We start from the raw sequence: 18291 nt of genomic DNA, 5'->3' as shown, positions 1-18291 counted from the left end.
TGCCATTTTGAAGGCGATATCGGCACTGGCACTATCATAGAGTCAGGTTGCTGTGATCCGCAATGAACACCACAAACAAGACATTCTTGTTGCACGCGATCAAAAAAACAGGTCAACGTCAACGTTTCATGCCTTTGTGTTCTAGATGTCTTCTGCAAGAGAACCATTTTAGATACAGGTGCAAGACCATCTTTAAAACCGTCTTCTTTGAGCTTGACACAGTCACTGCAAAGAAGTTATCTCAATTTCATACGAACCACACACACATGCACAATATTATATGTACGGAATATATACTGAATACTTAGGCTTTTGATGACAAGATCAAGCCCTTTGAGTGATTTTGCACTGCGTTGGGTAAAGCTTCGTGAGACGTTTGATGCAGGGTGTACATCTTTCCTTATTAATACTACAGAAACAATCCAATTAAACTTTGATATAGAGATTTTTTTAATCAGTATTTCACTTTCAGGTGAATATAATTTATATGGTTTATGACATCGCAACATCCACATTTTTGATACACATAATGAATCTCTTCGATGCAATCAAACTTTACAGAGAAGACCAATGGCGAAAATGTCAAGGTCAAATTGTGTCAAGCTTGTGCCTTCGGTAACAGTGCATCTCTGGTAATTCATCCCCAACATAAAATGCCCCAGGTCTCTCTCATATTTTCGGTTGCAGAAGGCAAGTTTAAGCTAAAGCATGTAAAGTGACCTTCAAAATCCTCATGTCTAGCCTTGACCATCTTTCTGACCATCAATGAATATAGCTTACTTAAAGAGATCTTTTGGACACAACCAAAGGTAATAGCTAGGGGCTTGGTAAGTATTTGGAATGATTTAGTCCTTTTAGCACTGCACCTCAAAATGTCAAGCGGAAAATGCACACCTTTTCAGCAGCAACAGTTCAAAAGATGGTACGATTGAGTGATGATTTATGATGTCAGGAAAAAGTATGACTGGACCAGACAAGTTTTCAGTCAGACTCAGTGTAAATGCCACCAAGAGACTACCTTTGCGTATTTTAAGGAAATATCTTCTTTGTTACGTCTATTTTCATTACGTATATTTACACGCATATAAAAATGGCAGGCTAAATCCCTCTACATAACAATGTAACTGAATGAAAGAAATGTTGGCGATAAAAAAATACTACCTTTTTTTAATTGGAAAGTAGACATGTTTTCAAACAACACTGGGAATGGCATCAGCAAGTGATTTTCTTTGCATTGCGTATTTTAAGGATAGCACTCCTTTATTCTGCATAAAGGCGTATTGCAAATGCAATCCAATTTTCATCTTGACAGAGCACATTTCTTAGACCAATCTGTCGTGCAAAGATGTGCTTTGACATCAAAAAGCTGGTGGCAAACAGACGCGAGTAATTGTGGTGTATTTTTATGTAATCCTCCTTATATAGAAAATATCGAAAATAGTCAACACTCCCTGACATGCCTGATGTCTCCCTGCCATCAGGCTAAGTCGAACAATATTTTTTCATCAGGGGAGTAATCAGCAAGCCACTTTTGCCAGATCAAAAACATGCAGACAGTCAAAAAACTTGGTCACTTCTAGCATGTCTAAGTCTTTATCACAAAAATGAAAGCGTTTTCTCATTTTTGTAGGTATGTGTTCGACACATGTTCTGACTTATTGGCAATAAGGCTAATTGGAGAAATCGTCATAGTGCAGCGATTGAACATTTTCTTGGAAAGGCAATTTCCAAAACGTCTAAATGGAGCAAGAACCACAGCTAAATGTAAGGGCACTAGACAAAAGCTATTAATGAAAATGAATTAGACACTGATGAAAAATAACAGGACGACTAGAGAATTTTAAGAAAGGGCAGGGTGATGTGCAGTGCTCTTCGAAAATGCCCTAGCTGAAACACTATGTACAAATAAGAAGTTTGTACTAAAATGATTCTTATAACTTGCTTACGAGATTTCTCGTAAGATCAGAAGTGATGGTGCTGTCATTCTTACAAAGGGCATATTTCTGAGATGTTGCAAAACAGTCCTTTTGTACCTGACTCGTTAGTACATCAGAGTATATGAACAAGTTTCGACTTTCCAAGAAAATGGTATTTATACGCATCAACGAGTGCTCTTGTTGACAAAATATCATAAAAGGTGCACACCTTACTCTGTACTGGTTTGTCAATAGAAGAAAACCCATTGTGTATTCGTTAGTTTGTGAGTTTTGATATTAATCTTTTCCCCTCTCCTCCGCCAGAGACACTTGCCTTCATGTCTGCTATCCAGGGTAATAGATTGCTGTGGCCCTATAGTCTTCAAGTTATATTTATACCTGCCACATTTTTTTAAAGAAGGGAGCTAGTATAGCTTTTAAATTCCAAAAAATATGCAAATGGTCTTCAAACAGTGTGATAATTTGATATCAAACGTACCAGACTATGTCTGGAATACATCTGTAGATTGACATCACTGACATTGCGCATTATATTTACAGACGCTGAAGACGTTTTAGAAATACTTGTAGCTCTGATATTTCGTAAACATAATAAAACAGCTTTGCCTATGCTAATGTGATTGCATGGGGCAAGATTAGGAATGATGGAAACAGACGCACAGAGTTTTATCTTTTTAACACACCTCTGTTGCAAAATCTGCAACGCAGCACTGTAAACTGCATAGGCCTTATATGGTCCCAGCAGTCGCCATTTATTTATCGAGATATCATGGAAATCATCAAATTGGTGTAACAATGGCCTGCAGTCTATAATTTTTTATTGTCTTTTCTTCTTTCAGATTCCCTGGTATAATTTATAGAGAAATGGTTTATACAGGAGGACGAATCAATATTGGGTAGGTATTCTACCGACATGGAGACATAATGTTCTGAAGGATTTATACATGTACCCAACTTTTAATGGATTGATATAGAGGTTATGACAATATGGAAAAACGATTAAAAATACAGATGCGTCGTTTTTCATGATTACTCCTTGAACTTTGCACAAGTGTTATGCGCCACGTTACGCGCACGGCTACCCATTGACCTCTCATTGGACCTGATTTGGGCATGGCGCGAAATTATCATGCATGCGAATTTCAAAACTTATCTATGATCGAGTTGAATGTGCTGTGTTGCAATTCCCCAGGATTCCCGATTGATAACTTTTGTTTGTTTCAGCAAACGGAGTCAAATCGATACAGAGTCAAGTCGATACTTCTAGAAGTAAGTATAAAGCCCTGGGTGTTATTTGTTGGAACAATACATCCATCTGTATCTAGTCTAGAAGGCAGCCAACTGAATCCAGCTAACGCAAAACTGCCGCAAGATGCGACACTCAATTTCAAAAGATCATTGATCTTCTCCGAGAAAAACATCCCAATTTGTAGGAAATTAATTTTATACCACGTCTTGCAAACTTTATAAGTTTCTCTTCTGAGAGTCTTTCCGGCGGCACTTTGCGACTGCTGAGAATACTAAGGATATATGTTATAGGTACCACATTTCAGTTTGTTAATACTAGATGTCTCTAGCTGATATGAAGGTTTAGTTCAAACTGACAAAAGATGCATAGACTGCAATGCACATGGTAGTACAGTAGTTTAGACTCATGTGCAGTCCATTTCGTCATCCTGATCGTCCTTCCTCGACAGACGAGGCAGATCTACTGCATTCAAAATATACAGTAGTTGAGCTGAAAGGGTAAATCCCCATAATCTTGCTAACCCACAGATGATGCGAAATATTTGGCAACAAAATCACAATTAGATGGCTGGGTGATTGTGATTTTGATGCAAAATTTGAGCATTCTCGCATTTTTCGTAAATTAGCAAGATAGCCTCAAGGATAGGGATGGCATTTCCAGGACATCTCACCTAGAACCGAAGCTGAATTGAGGGCAGTGCTGATTTGCCAAGTTTGAAATAGCTGATGATCAACAAATTCCAAAGGCCTCTTCAAGATTTGTTTATAACATCCTAGATACATAACCTCAATAGTTCAAACAATATCCGCCAAGCAATATCGTCTTTCAAAGCACCATGGTGTCATCAAAACAACAGACAGTCCTAAGATGAAGAAACCTTTGGTCTATGACTGTTCAGTTTGGGCACAGTATCTGGCCTTTATATACACCACAAAAATAGGAAAAAAATCCCCATTTCCTAGTGGCCAATTCATTCTGAATATGACGATATTGAGAAAAAAGGTCGGCTAAATGACACATGGTATCTATAAGATGATGAGGCCATCGTCCATCCTCTTCAAACAAATGATGATGGTGTTACAGCAAAAAAAAGTGTAGACTTCCTATGCATTAGTAGGAGCTTGGTAATTATGTTTTTTTAGGTCTGACCATTTTGACAATCTGAGGCTAATCAGGAAGGTTAAAAACACCCTGAATGTTCTCCGATTGTTTTTCTCCTTGAAGAATGTTTAACGTGGTTGTCAGGAAATCACAAAGGGCCCCTACTTTGTAAATACGTTGACATTTTGGGTTTTTGATCGTTGGTGAGTGTATATATGTCTAATAGATTTTGTCTTATTATTGGTTGGATGATGATTTGATAAAACTGTCTCAGTCACATCCTTCTACACTTCTATAGTCGGCTTCATAAGTAAATGTCACTGTCATCTTGGGCCGCAATTTGCTGAACTGCTTATTTCCGGATGACATTTGATAACATTTGCAGGTTGTTTTAATGTACAGTAGAGCCTTTCTCTCAAGGACACCCTCGGGACTGACAAGTGCTGTCCTTAACAGAGAGGTGTCCACTAAGGGAGGCTCCAAATGATGTAGACGTGGAAATTTGGTGTCCACTGCGCCTGCATGACCGCAACTGAATGAAGAGATCATTCAGGGACTGTCTGACAGCTGTGATTGTTGACCCGACGTCATGACGTCATGATGACGTCATGGCATCCTTGTGACGTCATCGGTGACATCGTAGCCTGAGCCTGCATGCTCTGTTGCTCATGGCAACAAGAGAGGACCAAAATGAAGGATTTTGGCTACTGGGCACCGTGCACTGATGGTATGAAGCAACCATGTGTGCCTGATAGGTCATGAAGGTGCAGGAAATGCGGTTTCGTCAAGAGAGACTCATCAGATGCGTGTGGCGACAAAGAAATACGGTTGGCTATACAGAAGTATCCTGATAGCGGGACCGCAAGGAGTCAATTTCTCCCCTTGATTGACCTAGAGTAGATCTTGGTCAGTCCATCCAGGCAGTATGGCCTGCTGAAGTGCGGTCTGAGCCAAGCAGTATGGACTGCACCCAGCCCCTGTGGATTTCATGTTCCCAAGGTAAGTATACGTACATTGCCACGTCATTTAAATAAACTAAGGGAGGCTCCACTGTATATCATCAAATTTGCCAAGTTAAAAAATAACGTTGGCATCAACTTCTGAAATACAAACCATGTACATGTATAGACATACAAACCGTGCTTACTTAAGTTGTTGCCATTTAGTAAAGTGCAATAACATTCATCGCAGCATTATATACAGCATTTGAAGGCCTAGACTGCTTGTGTACGGATTTGACATTTGTAATTGTGCATACCTACTGTTGAGGCAGAAAATAGAAATGCACACAATGTTGCAGTGCAGTTATCATGCATGAAACTTTGTTTAAACGTGGTATGAAGAGTATTTGTGAATCAGGGCAATGTTAAAATTCATATCTAGCACATCTTTACGTAGCGGGAAACTATCAAATTAAATTACAACTTTCTAATTTATAACGAATGCCCTTTCATCTCATCCCACCTCTTCATAACATGTACAAACAACCCTGCCAATGATTGAAATAGGCATATCTTTGAAAAAATGTCAATAGACAAATTTCAAAACATCCACAGTAGACCGTCAAAATGTTGTGCCAATTTATTTTTTGCAATTTGCAAAAAATTTTGAGAAAAAAAAAATGTTCACGATTTTCAACTTGGCAGATGGTGAAATTTCTTTCGTTTATCCAATGAAAAAAATATTTGTGAAGAGTTCGTTTTCATGTAGCGAGGTGATTCATGAAATACGTGAAAATAAACGCTTGTGTAAATTAGGCTGTTTACAGCAGGTATAAGTTTAAATATTCTCAGCACAAAAAAATCAGACAACAAACAAGGGATGCGTCTAGGCCTAAAGGCTGTACCCTTTTGTCATATAATTGTTGAACAGATTCAGTGGGCTTTCTGAAGTTTCATATAGCTAGCTCGCAGGGTAAAACTATGTTTTGGTTTACATATAGCAAAACGAGTTTTATACCGTGGGCCGGGCACCCCTTATAACCAAAACACATGATGATCCTTTGAGGATGAAGCAATTCGTACAATTTTGCAAATCTGTATTTTAAACCCACGGATTGCTGGAGATTACTAATTTTAACATAGGCCCTACTATTTTTTTCCCGTCTGGTATTGAGTTGAGAGCTGTATTCAACTTTGACATTAATACCTCAAAGGACAATAAAGGAGGATTGTAATGCAACGTAAGTAGCAGGAAACCGCAGACCAAGGAGGCTGTTGGTGTGGTACAGCGCACCAGTGCCTGTCACCTCTGAGGTTCCGTGGTTCAATTCCCGGTCTGTCCCGGTACACTCACGAGACAGGGAGGGCGACTTATTTTTACTCCAGGATCTGCAGTTTCCTCCTCCTTTTTCATTTCAGTCCTCTACTCTAAAGTGAGCCTAAAACGATTAAAAGTTCATCTCCTGGTGTGATCATCAAAGGAGAAAGCAGAAGGTGACTTGCATCCACCGCATCATCCAAAAAACAATTTTGTAAGTGAAGAATTAGGGCTAATTACTCTTGGCCAGCCTCCTCTAAGTACACTGGCCTAGTTCCAAGGCCTTTAAACATGTTAAAACGAAATTAAATATGATTTGAATGTGGCCAGTTGGCATAATTGGGCCACTGAGTAGGATGCTTCAGGGTAATGACAATTTATTTACATCATGTTTGGCTCTACTGACATGACTGATCTGTAGAGTTTGTCATGTTTGTACAAAAGCTGGTTGGAAGTTCATGATCCCAATGCATTGAATGTGTCTTGTTAAAGTACACGCAACAGTGAGAAAGCCCCCTATTTTTGCTCTAAGGAACAGGCACGCTGTTATTTCCATGACAACTTAATCGTGGACGCAATCCATAAATTGACGTTCTGTTCACGACTTATTTCATCCAATATGACCAATCCAAGGACATATTTGTCCTCTCGGGGCACGTCCTTGACAGTGAATTTTGATTTCACACACAGTTCAGATCTGGAACGCATTCCAGCCGCAGCCTTTAAACGGGCCATCCAACATTCTCTTTTTATGGAAGCGTCTTCCTACAGGTCTCCTTTAAAGGTACTCTGCAATCTCGGAACCGCGTCTGTCAAAATGTTCTCCAAAAATATCAAACAAGATATTTCTGTTGCAACGACCTGGAACATACACGTAACCATTGATTGCCCTTACTAATTGATGGCAAGATTTAAATCGTAATCGACATGTTGTCATTGCGAGGTTGCACATTGCACTTACAAGACCGCTCATTTACGGAGTGCTCTGAGGTTACCTTTGATATCCAAAAGCCTCATAGCCTACCATTCAAACAAACCTGCATGGGTTAAACAGTATGTATTCGACAGCTTCCATGCCTATCTATTTATAGCCATCATCTGCAACAATATCAAATTATATATAACTGGATGACTCCTGTTCAACTTGTTCTTCCATTGTCCATCTGTTAATTGGGCAATAACTATACGCGTTTGCAGTAATAATAAAATGCCTAGAAATGGTTACAAATTACGGAAATAAACGCTTTGTATGAGTCTTTTCTATTAGAAGTGCAATTCAGGGCAGGCATTTTGAATTTTTTGTTTCGAGAAGTTATGCTAAGATATGTTTGTCTGCTTTCAATATGACTTTTGAACCTCTCTCACCTTTTCTACGAAAACAAGACCAATGTTGGGGCATAATTTCCAGATGGGGTCTTTTTCCAGAAAATGAAAATCAGTTCACTGCACTGCACTGCACTGCACTGTATTGAGGCACAAACTACATCAGGCCGCACGGTATATAGACCAAATACACAGCAATAGTCTTTAAAGTTCTTAACACAAAGTTCTCGCCATCAAAATATTGAAATTGCAATCATGATACGAAGCTCTGTTGACCATTGATAAGTTTCTCAGAAAACATATAGATGGCACTACACCTCATTCACCTGGGTAGATCATGTCCCGCACTCCATTTGCCAACTGTAGGACATGGGTGATTGTGTCAGGCACAACCGGATGTCACAATCAGGCTGTCACAATCACGCATTGTACCATCACAAGGACATTTCAAAATGGCAGTGATGTGCCCTTTATCCATGTTGTTATATAAATAGTTAAAAACTACTCAAGATCTTCATCTCCCATAATTCAATGTTTTCGATGAATTCAATCTGCACCTATTATCATTTGCCATTGTTCAATCCACAACGACGCATGATGCCGTTATAATCGATGCGACTTACGTGTTTCATCACCAATGAAAATATGAAGATAACTTATTCCAATATTTGTACAACATATTAGAACTTTGAGAAAAAAATTGTATAGAGAATCAATAGAAGCATCGACTAGGCATGAATAGCACTGTAAATTCAGAGTTATGAATTCAGAGTTTCAGCATTCCTGAAAGGTGCCCTGTGCCGTGAATTTATCGCCGACTTTGATTACTTTGAAAAAATTGTATAGAGAATCAATAGAAGCATCGACTAGGCATGAATAGCACTGTAGTATAAATTCAGAGGTTCAGCATCCCTGAAAGGGTGAGCACTGTGCTGTGAATTTATCGCATGACGTATCGTGCCATCACAACCAATTCCTCACCCAGGATCCCATAGCCCACTCTCTAAAGGACAACGAAAGGCGTGCCACGGTCACATCCCGCTTAATGCCTCAGGTTATGAAACCCTGCACGGACAAAAAAACATCATCATCTGCTGCATCCCTTCGCGTGCCGCCGCCACGCCTTTTGAAATGTCATTTGAACTGTTTGCACATTTGATATGCTATCAAAACCGGCAGCATGCACCGCATGGTCAACTTTGACTGCTCCTTTCTACCTTCGAGTACAAGTTTGAATCCAGATATCATTGTTTTCATGCTTCAGTTATTTTTTTCATAAAAGAACATCTGCTTCCATAGCACAATCATGTAGAAATGGGAGGGCTGGTCCATAGCCGTTCCTTTGGTTCAGTGGTTGGTAGGTTGGGATCAGGCCAATGAAATTTGATTTGATGATTCTCGTCAGCCACTTTCAGGAAAATAGTGACAATTTTCTATTAATTTTCATCTTCCATCAACAATAAAACTATGATTTTCCTATTGAAAATACATGTACAGGCAGACAGAAGAATGCAAATGAAAGCAGGTCTGTCAACTGATTTATGCCTACCATCAGCAGATAAATGCTGCTTTATTCATGAGAAGTAGACCCAATAAGCAATCTCAGCAGTTTACCAAAACAACACTTAAACATTCTTGGAGTCTTTGGGAAAAAATGCCTCCACAGAAACTGTAGCACGAGCGGGAATGCTTCCCTGGAGAGCATGAAGCAACTTGATATTTTCATTCCTGAGGCAAAAAAAATGTCTAAGAGTGAATCTTTGTTAGCATGCTACATTTTGTGTACTGTGGGCGAGAGGAGAACTCATTGAGGAGAAAGACGATGCCTGGCATACGGCTGCTTCATCAACTGTAGTAAAAACAGTTACCGAGTTCATATTGCAAAGATCGCAGACAAGAGCGCAACATTCTAACAAAAGGTTTCATGAGTTGTGGAAAAACTTCCAATGTCGTAGCTCTGTCATCTCTTTTATTTCTTTGCAAGTGCATTTTGGGCACTGTTATGACAACTAAAGAGCTATACCATGGCCAACAGGTTGGATGATGGAGGGGTATGTCTGGTGCCCCTGGACTCCCAACAGCCCCCAACCCTACTCCACTTCATGCTTCTAGCAGTATCAGTAGTGGTAATGACCCCCTCAATAGAATTCCAAGCTCCGAGGATGCCCCATCATCAGTATTCCTTGTGTACAGGGAAGCTATGTTGGATGCCCTTTCCTCGAGCTGTGGTTTCCCCTCTTCAGAATTCCATGTTCATAGGGAGCTGTGATGCTCTCTCGGTGTACTATGTGGCAGAAAGCCAAAGCAACTTCTTCTTTCGTACAGCATGGCTCACTATCAAAACGTTAACAGCTTTCAAAGCTTGGAAGAATCGATCAGTCAGCTCCAAAATTAGCAGGTAATTTTCAAACACTTTATAGTTAAGAGTGAAAGTTTCACTTAAATGAATCAGAAGAACGTGTTTAGATGGTTTCAATCAACTGTTTTCAGGTTTGCGTTAAAGGAAAACCTACCCACATAGTAACATTGATGTAGTGAACGCAAACTGACATTATCCACTTATTCCATCTGATGGAGGGTGTTGCAAATTCACACTTACTCGTTACTCGATGCATTACCTTGGACGTTTCCTTTCAACAGGAAAATCAATGGTAAAATTATCCCTAGTTTCGCTGCCGTCATTGATTATAGTAAACACAAACTCGGCATCCACGGAATAGAGAGTGCAACAACTCCATGAAAATTTTCTCTTACTTTCTGTAAAGCATACAGAAGTTAGATTTGGAATTTAACGCAAATTCTCCCTAAGAGCCAATTACTAGCTTTTTCACCTGTCTGTGGACCGCAGGTGGGATATGGTGCTGAGACTGCTAGAAGTTAGAAAGTTTCATCATTGCTTTAACACAAACAACGCTAACAGCAGTTTGAAAGAAGATTCATTCTCTGCTCATAGTTATCTCACGTTTTGTCCTGGAAGTGAGCACTGAAAGAGTAGTTCTAAAATGGATAGAAACATTACTTTTTCAGGGCATCGAAATGAGTCGAAAAACCCTTTGTCAGGATTTGGGAAAGCCACCTTTATTACACATTTTTTAGCAGAATTCGGGACAAGGGATGAATTGAATGTCGATGATTTTGGACAATTAGACGCACACCACCTCTCCCCCTATGATGCATCAAAAACTCTTAACAAAGTTCACAGTTTAATTCAGTCATTTATATACTTCAACTGTACATCATACTGATAAGTACTCCAGGTTAACTTAGCATACTTCCTAGCAGTGCAACCAGTCAGCGAACAGTATTGGCTCCATCACTATGCTATAGGCAACAGGCCAGGGTGGTGATGTTTTGAGGTGGTGAAATTGTATCAAGTAGTAGCAGTTATCATCCATGCAAATTACTGAAACTTGGTAGTTTTAGTACTTGTTTATCTGTCAACACGACGGCACTGTTGAAATTAATATCTACAGGGTGACCCAGAAAACCTTTCCCTTTCACAATAGAATTCTATGGTGTATCCATTGTGTGAAGGGAAAGTTTTCTGGGCCACCCTGTAGTACGTATTTACAAATTTTAAATTTGATAACAGATTTCAAATGTTTAACAAATGAGGTAGGCCTGTAATTAACCATTGACAAGTCAACACGGAGCAATTATAATGTACAAATCTCATACCTGAATCACATTCCGATCAATTCTTGTTAACTCGGCGATTCTCGAGCACTTGATAGTCAGAAAATTGTCTATAATAACGTTAATTCGTTACTCTATAACTGCATTGGAATTTCAACGTAACTTCCATCACAAATATTAAATTGGGCCCCAGAGATGACAACACAGACTACTGCTGGTGTCATTGACTGATTATTGTCCCAGAGTGGATGGTCATGGATCGTATCCGCTTCAAGGAATGCTGCGACAATCAATGGAGACGGCCGCTGATCCATCATTAAGGCATTCAACCAACTGTGTCATCGACTACATATTTTACAGAACTGAACCATATTTTGTTGTTTAAAAGCAAGACTGTATCTATGAGGGCAAGACAAACCGATGAGAATGTTTTTTGTGCAGCTTTTTGCCTTTTTCCCCTCACAAAAACAAAAGAGCAAACGAGTGGGAGCTTACTCCTGTTTTCTGAAAAATTCAACCTGACTCCATGTTTTTGTTTGAATCTGTTGCTGCTAGCTATAGTTTCTTTGTCCAATTAGCGTAGCAGTGGGGGTGTGGGAGCAGATGCCATTATGATCATTGTAGTAGGTCCCAAGGTAAAAACCTTGAGGTAATGACACACAGGCCGCGTCAGGTGTACTGGGCGAGGCTGATTATACTTCAATTGTATTCGAATGCTGAGGGAGGTACGACAAAAACTGTTTGCAAAGGTTTTAAAGGGAGAGAATATAGGCATGATGTCTGGTCAGATAAAAGGGACAGACTATTGGCTTGAACAATGTCTGGTCAGATTAAGTTACATGTGCTTGATAACAGGGGTCTCCCCTATCTTGTAGTACTGCAAGGAATACATCTATCACATAATCAAAAATGACCTGCTACAATAAACTTTAATGCAAACCACTGGTATGCCAGGATGTAAATCCAGCCGAAGCAGCAGCAAGTCTAAAAAAGTCAATAAATTTGAAAACGAGTACAGACTCTTGTTGTTCTGCAATTAACATGATGGCATTTTCCAGGAACACACTGCATATTTCTAATCAACTTTAACCATATGGAGTGAATTAGCTTCTGATAACCGTTGACTCACTGTTGCCACAGTTTGCCAAGTTGACCAGTCTGTTTTTATACAGTGCCATGAAAAAAACGCTCAGGTGAATTCATCAGCTTGAGCTGAAACAAAACTACCTCTGTTTTAGGTTTAGTCACTGGAAATACCTGCCAGTCAACATTGTATCACTGCCGGTACTATCAATATTTGGCAGCAAAATATAAAAATTATATTTTTGCAAACAAATAGGGCCATGAAAACCGGCCTCATGGAGCATGGAATTGATGGATGAAAAGAATGAAATGATGGCACTTGGTAAAATCATGCTTCATGATAGCCAAAAGTTTTCCAATTTGAGGGAATAGCAGCGGTAGATAATGATGGACCGACACTAATGATAAAGAAAAGGTTACTGTTCAGAGGGCACCTCTGGCCTGCATTTGTTATGCGGGAACAAGGGTTGTCTACAACAACAGTTTTTGCCAACTTTCAGATATATATCTCTGGCACTTTCTCCAAAGAAACCATGTCATCATCTCTCACTACAGTCCTTCCTTGAACAGGAAAACATCTTTGCCATTGTTTTAGGCATGGTTTTATCGTGCTTCTACACATTCCATTAATTCTGTTCTGTTCCGTCCTGTCAATTTGATGAACCACAAAACAAAGGCAGTTACTGATCCAATACAAATTTGCCAGAAAACAGGCTGTTATACTATAAATGCGACATAACTTGGTATTTCTAGATGAACTACATGGCAGAATATTACCAATAACCCAATTGATGATACTTGTATTGTTAATTAATGAGACAATTGAGACAGCAAACTATGTCATTATTACCCTTATTAGATGTAGGCCAACAGCGTATGATATAAACTTATGACAGATTGAAATGGCGTACTTTTTGGAAAGAATAATTGATATGTTGGAATTTTGATAAGACCGACTCCAATATCAGTAATTCATCTGACAGACAACTTCACTGCAAGTCCTCCAGTTGACCACAATATACAATGTAGCAGCAGTGATATACTGCTGGTGATATTAAAGTGCCTTATAAATCGCTGCGACCTAACCTGCGAATTTAATCGCTGCTATTTGCGATAAAAGGATCTCTACTCCACGGAGCTGCTCAGTGACAGGGCTGTACTTAGCGGGAGCAAGGGGGAGAACAGGGTTCTCCACTATGCTTTTTGTCCAGGCGCAGCACCCGGGCAGAATCATCTTCCCCACTTCAGCACCCGGACAAAAAAGTTAGCACCCGGACAGATTCATAGAGTTGGTAATGGTTTTACTGTTATAGCACCCAGACAGATTTTGCTGCCAACCTGGACAGAACTGAAGTGAATTCTCAATTGTGTAAAAATATGGCGACAGCACCCGGCCCAAAAAAATTGTTGGGGAGAACACTGGGAGAAGTCTTGGGGAAGGGACAGGAACGTAACCAAAAACGTCTTTGAGAAAAGTGGTGTTCTGTCTTCCAGTGAGACCAGATACCTATATACATCCCCACGCTAGTGTGAAAAAGGCAACTCTGATATCTTAGGAAGTTTCATATCTTTTCTGAGTGGTACCAGCTTCAGGGTCAGTGCCTAATCCCTAGACTGGATAAACATAGGGTATGTAACTCTCTACACCTGTGTGTTGTACCTTGTGCCTTCAGGGCCTATTGCTCGGGATTAAAGGATTACAGGCTTTAATAATGGAGGATGTACAGGAACATGGTTGTAGGATTAGTTAAAGAAGCTGATAATACTTGTTCGATACTGATGCTTGCAGCAATGTATGTAACCACCACCAGATTTCCATGTTAGAGAGCTGCAGTTTTTAGCAATCATGAATGTGACCAAGCGTCACACAATCTTGAAATTTTTGCTGCTGCAACCTGGAATTATAATCGCTGCTTTGCGCGACAAAATTACCTCTCATTTGCGGGTCAAACTGGTCATTGATGGGTCTGATATTGATTGCAGGTCGGTGCAATAACTGATTCTTGCCACAGGTACAGTTACCTGCAATGACCAACGGTCTAGCGATTTCATGATCATGAGTGCAGGTCGCAGTAATACATGTTTGCGGACCTTTATTATTGAGAGAAAAAATCCGTATGAATAGCTCTATTCTTAATGAAATAGAGACCAGTTGATCATCCCTCATTCTTTCTTTTAATCTGGCTTGAATCCTGAAGGCAATGCCTCGATCAATGAAAGTGGAGCTAAAGCACTTGAACTTTTTATTTGGCAAGCTTCTCCATCATCCAAAGAACACCCCTGGGGCTATCTGTCCCATCCATATTTTTTAAGATTGTCATGGGTGCCACCTGATACAGGCATGTCCCTAGGCAAAATGCAGCTGGTAGACGATGAAGCTCTTTGCTGAATCATTTTAACTCATCTTTCTAAACTATCACGGATGACATGGATGAATAAAAGAAATGCATCGCTGGCTGCGCGGAGGAAAGATTTTTATGTTTCTTTTGTGCCTGTTTAAAGATGTTCTCTTTGGTATAAATTGCTAATCCAGCTAACAGGCAGATAATCCTAATTAACCAAAATGTTATTATGATTCCAAACAGCACACATCAATGCAACAGTGTGAATGTAGCAGAACCCTTACAAGAAAGAAACGGAATCGCATGCCAACCGCTAGCACAGGGCACTGCATTTATTTGTTTTTGATAGCAGCAACCCCTGTCAACAATCAAGCAGGCAATCAAAGAAAGCTGGACATTTCACTTGGGCCGTGCAGCACCGTCATGAACCTGCGATCTATATAGGGGTGGCTGCCTATCAAAAACCAAATAGAGGCTGAAGTACCCCCCCCCCCCTCCCCCCTGGCTGAGGTGGCAGCTGGGAGGGGGTTGAGCATAGACCAGTCAAGAGATAGTTTATAAGTTGACAGAGTCTTACAAACCAAGAAGTTGCTACACTTTTCTATAGTGATGCAGTATGTGTGTATGCCCCGTACACTGCAGCAAAACTTCCCCAATGCTTTTTCTTCGCATACCCAGACGAGGCAAACGAGTAAGCGATCTCTCGTGAAAGATAATTAGTTAGGGAATCAAACACCAACGAAAACACTCCCTACTCTGAAACATTTCTTTCTACAACAAATGTTTTGGGACGCCCTGTACATAGTACTATCCATTTCTCAGTCCCCACGAAAAGATAACATTCCAGGTTGAATCACTCCTCCAGCTTCTCTCGATCTTAATCTTCTCCTCCCCTACCTGGCCAAGGAATTCTTTGTCTCGAGCCAAGCACACGATGCTGGCAGCCGGTTATGATGGCTACAGGCAGTGGGCCGGCAGCCTGTAATCAGCAAGGGAGTAGGCCCACTTGTGATCTTTATTCCCCTCATCTACAGCTTAGCTCAAGAAGTCAACTTAACAATAAGGTAAATAGTGAATAGGAACTACACAGAAAATGTTTTCTTATCCTGTGTGAGATGCACGTTAATCCAAGAGATTCCTGCAATTTATAGTGCCACAGAGTTTTGTGGTTAGGTTGGTGTCCCTTGGTCAGTATTCCTCTCTATTCTTTATCAGGGAGCAGTACCATGGGAACATCTTGCTGTGGTGGTCAAACAGCAGATGATAAGGCGACCTATTCAGACATTCAATACCCCAGGTGGGAATTTAACAAAATGCCTTTTTAAAAATGCCAAGTGACTTTTCATTTGATTTGAATTTGACACTTGGCACTTAGATTGTCCTATAGCCTACCATTTTCTTTCCAGGCGATTGCTTCTTCCCTGTAGATGAGTTTATCAATGTCAGTTGAAATAAGAATGCTAGACAGCCATTCACTAATGGAAAGTGACACTTAGTGAAAACTTGGACATCTGTTCTAGATTTCTTTCTTCCACATCAATTTGGAAAACCATCAGTCCTGATTCCAGAGTTTAACATTTTTACAGTAGCCTGGCCCTGCCACTGTTTACCACTGCCATTCACCACAGGCCAGCACAGAGCAGAGTCAAAGTCTCTTGCAGAATTTAGGAATAAGGTGCATTCTTGTTCCCTGCCAAGGAAAATAAAACATGTATCTAGCCCCTTCCTTTGATATTTTGTCACCAACTTTACAAATACATGTACTCCAAATTCATCTTCTTTGTTTTTTCGATAAAACAGCCACATTCAGGCAATTTCTTAATATATGCATTAAAAAGACCCCAAGCATGAGACCCAACTCTCCTAAAACTTGATAGAAATCTGAATGCAGCCTTCAATGGATCCTGGATTGGGTAGGGGAGGGGGGTGGAGAGATGGGTCATACCCTTCGAATAAGGTGGGTATATCATCGAAATCGAGCACAAATTATTCGCAAATTGATACCTCTTTCAGTTTAATCGATCTGACTAAATTAAAGGGTTTAATGTCTGTGAAATTGGTCGGATCTGCATCCCTACACCTGCATTCATTCAGTTCATTCAATGAGTGTGAAATTGGTGGAGAAATTGTTCTTATTTTAGATGATATCTTCTGCCGAGATGAGATGCCACCCAAGTTGGTCAGAATGAATGTCATTTATTTGACTGCGAACTGCCATTGGAATGTGAATGAAATCCTTTGCGAATTATTTTCATCGCTAATGCAACCAAAACAATGGTTTTTGATGGAAGTAAATTGAAAATTCGATGGGTTTTCGCTGAATGAGTGAAATGCTTTGCTCGGTGGAGGACAATTTGGAGCCGCCCGGGCCATAGCAGGGCCCAGCTAATAGGCCTATACACTATAGTTCTTCGAGTAGGATAATGGTAATTTTTGATACAAAAAAATGAAAATGGCAATTCTCGGGTTAATTATAGCAAGAATTCAGGAATCATCAGGATTTTGTATATAACTCAGACAGCTTCATTCAAAAATATGATTTTGACAATGTGAATGTGACATCAACAAAGCATCAAGGAATGACCATGAAATAGGCCAAAAGAACCCAGTGAATCACTGCCGCATCAATTCTTAGTCTTAGCCATTCATACATAATATATATGGCCAACAATAGCAGCCCATACATGCCCACGCCACCGAACCCGTTTCATCACGACCGCCTGGACAGACAAAGACAGACGCAGGCCCCGGACGCAGATAAGGGATGGCGACCACACAACTTTCAACATACATGTATAAAGACACAACGAGGAGTTAGGTACATTGTAGCTACATTATTTGATCTCATGTGATTTGGCCCTATGTAACATGCGCGTTTGATCTTGAATTTATTTACTAAGAGAGTGACTGAAGCGCCGAAAAAGAAACCAGCTAAGCGAGCCTTCTCCAAACGCAAAAGCTTCCACCGCACCGCCACCGCACCGCCAACAGCGCACAAATAGAGATTTCTTTAAGACTGGTTACTCTCAGGACTAAGAGACAGACGTAAAAGTGACAAAATAAACTTCAAACTAACCTAAAACTCCTGCAAAGCATCCCAAACTGAAGCAAACGAAAACACCTATTCCGTTCATGTTGACTCCTGTAGCTAACGCTCCTGCTGTCGCTGCTAAATCCAGCCGGTTGAAAGACTGAGAACAAAATTAGTTTTGAGGTAACGACTACTACCGCACAGTATGTGTAAAATGCTGAAAATGCGATGCCTCTTTGCTGCCCAACTCAAGCCTGAGTGTGCCTGAAGTAAGATGTAATTTGAGCTTGGCGGGAAAGCCAGGCCAAATGCTATCATCATCTGCTAATG

General features: G+C 40.3%; 1 protein-coding gene across 3 annotated transcripts in view; it reads right to left on the bottom strand.

Annotated features, from left to right (window-relative positions):
- The window catches only part of LOC135502020 (opioid-binding protein/cell adhesion molecule homolog), a 99146-nt gene extending 80938 nt beyond the window's left edge, over window positions 1–18208 (bottom strand). For all 3 annotated transcript variants that reach the window (XM_064794459.1, XM_064794458.1, XM_064794460.1), the window contains exon 1: window positions 18007–18208. In XM_064794459.1, coding sequence (XP_064650529.1) covers window positions 18007–18064 — 58 coding nt within the window. In that variant the 5' untranslated portion in view covers window positions 18065–18208. The remainder of the gene's footprint in view (window positions 1–18006) is intronic.
- Between the last annotated feature and the right edge of the window lie 83 nt (window positions 18209–18291).

The sequence above is a fragment of the Lineus longissimus genome, chromosome 18, assembly GCF_910592395.1.
Source record: "Lineus longissimus chromosome 18, tnLinLong1.2, whole genome shotgun sequence".
NCBI lineage: Eukaryota > Metazoa > Nemertea > Pilidiophora > Heteronemertea > Lineidae > Lineus > Lineus longissimus.
The sequence above is the reverse complement of the archived record's forward strand: the minus strand, read 5'-3'. Positions and strand labels throughout refer to the sequence as shown.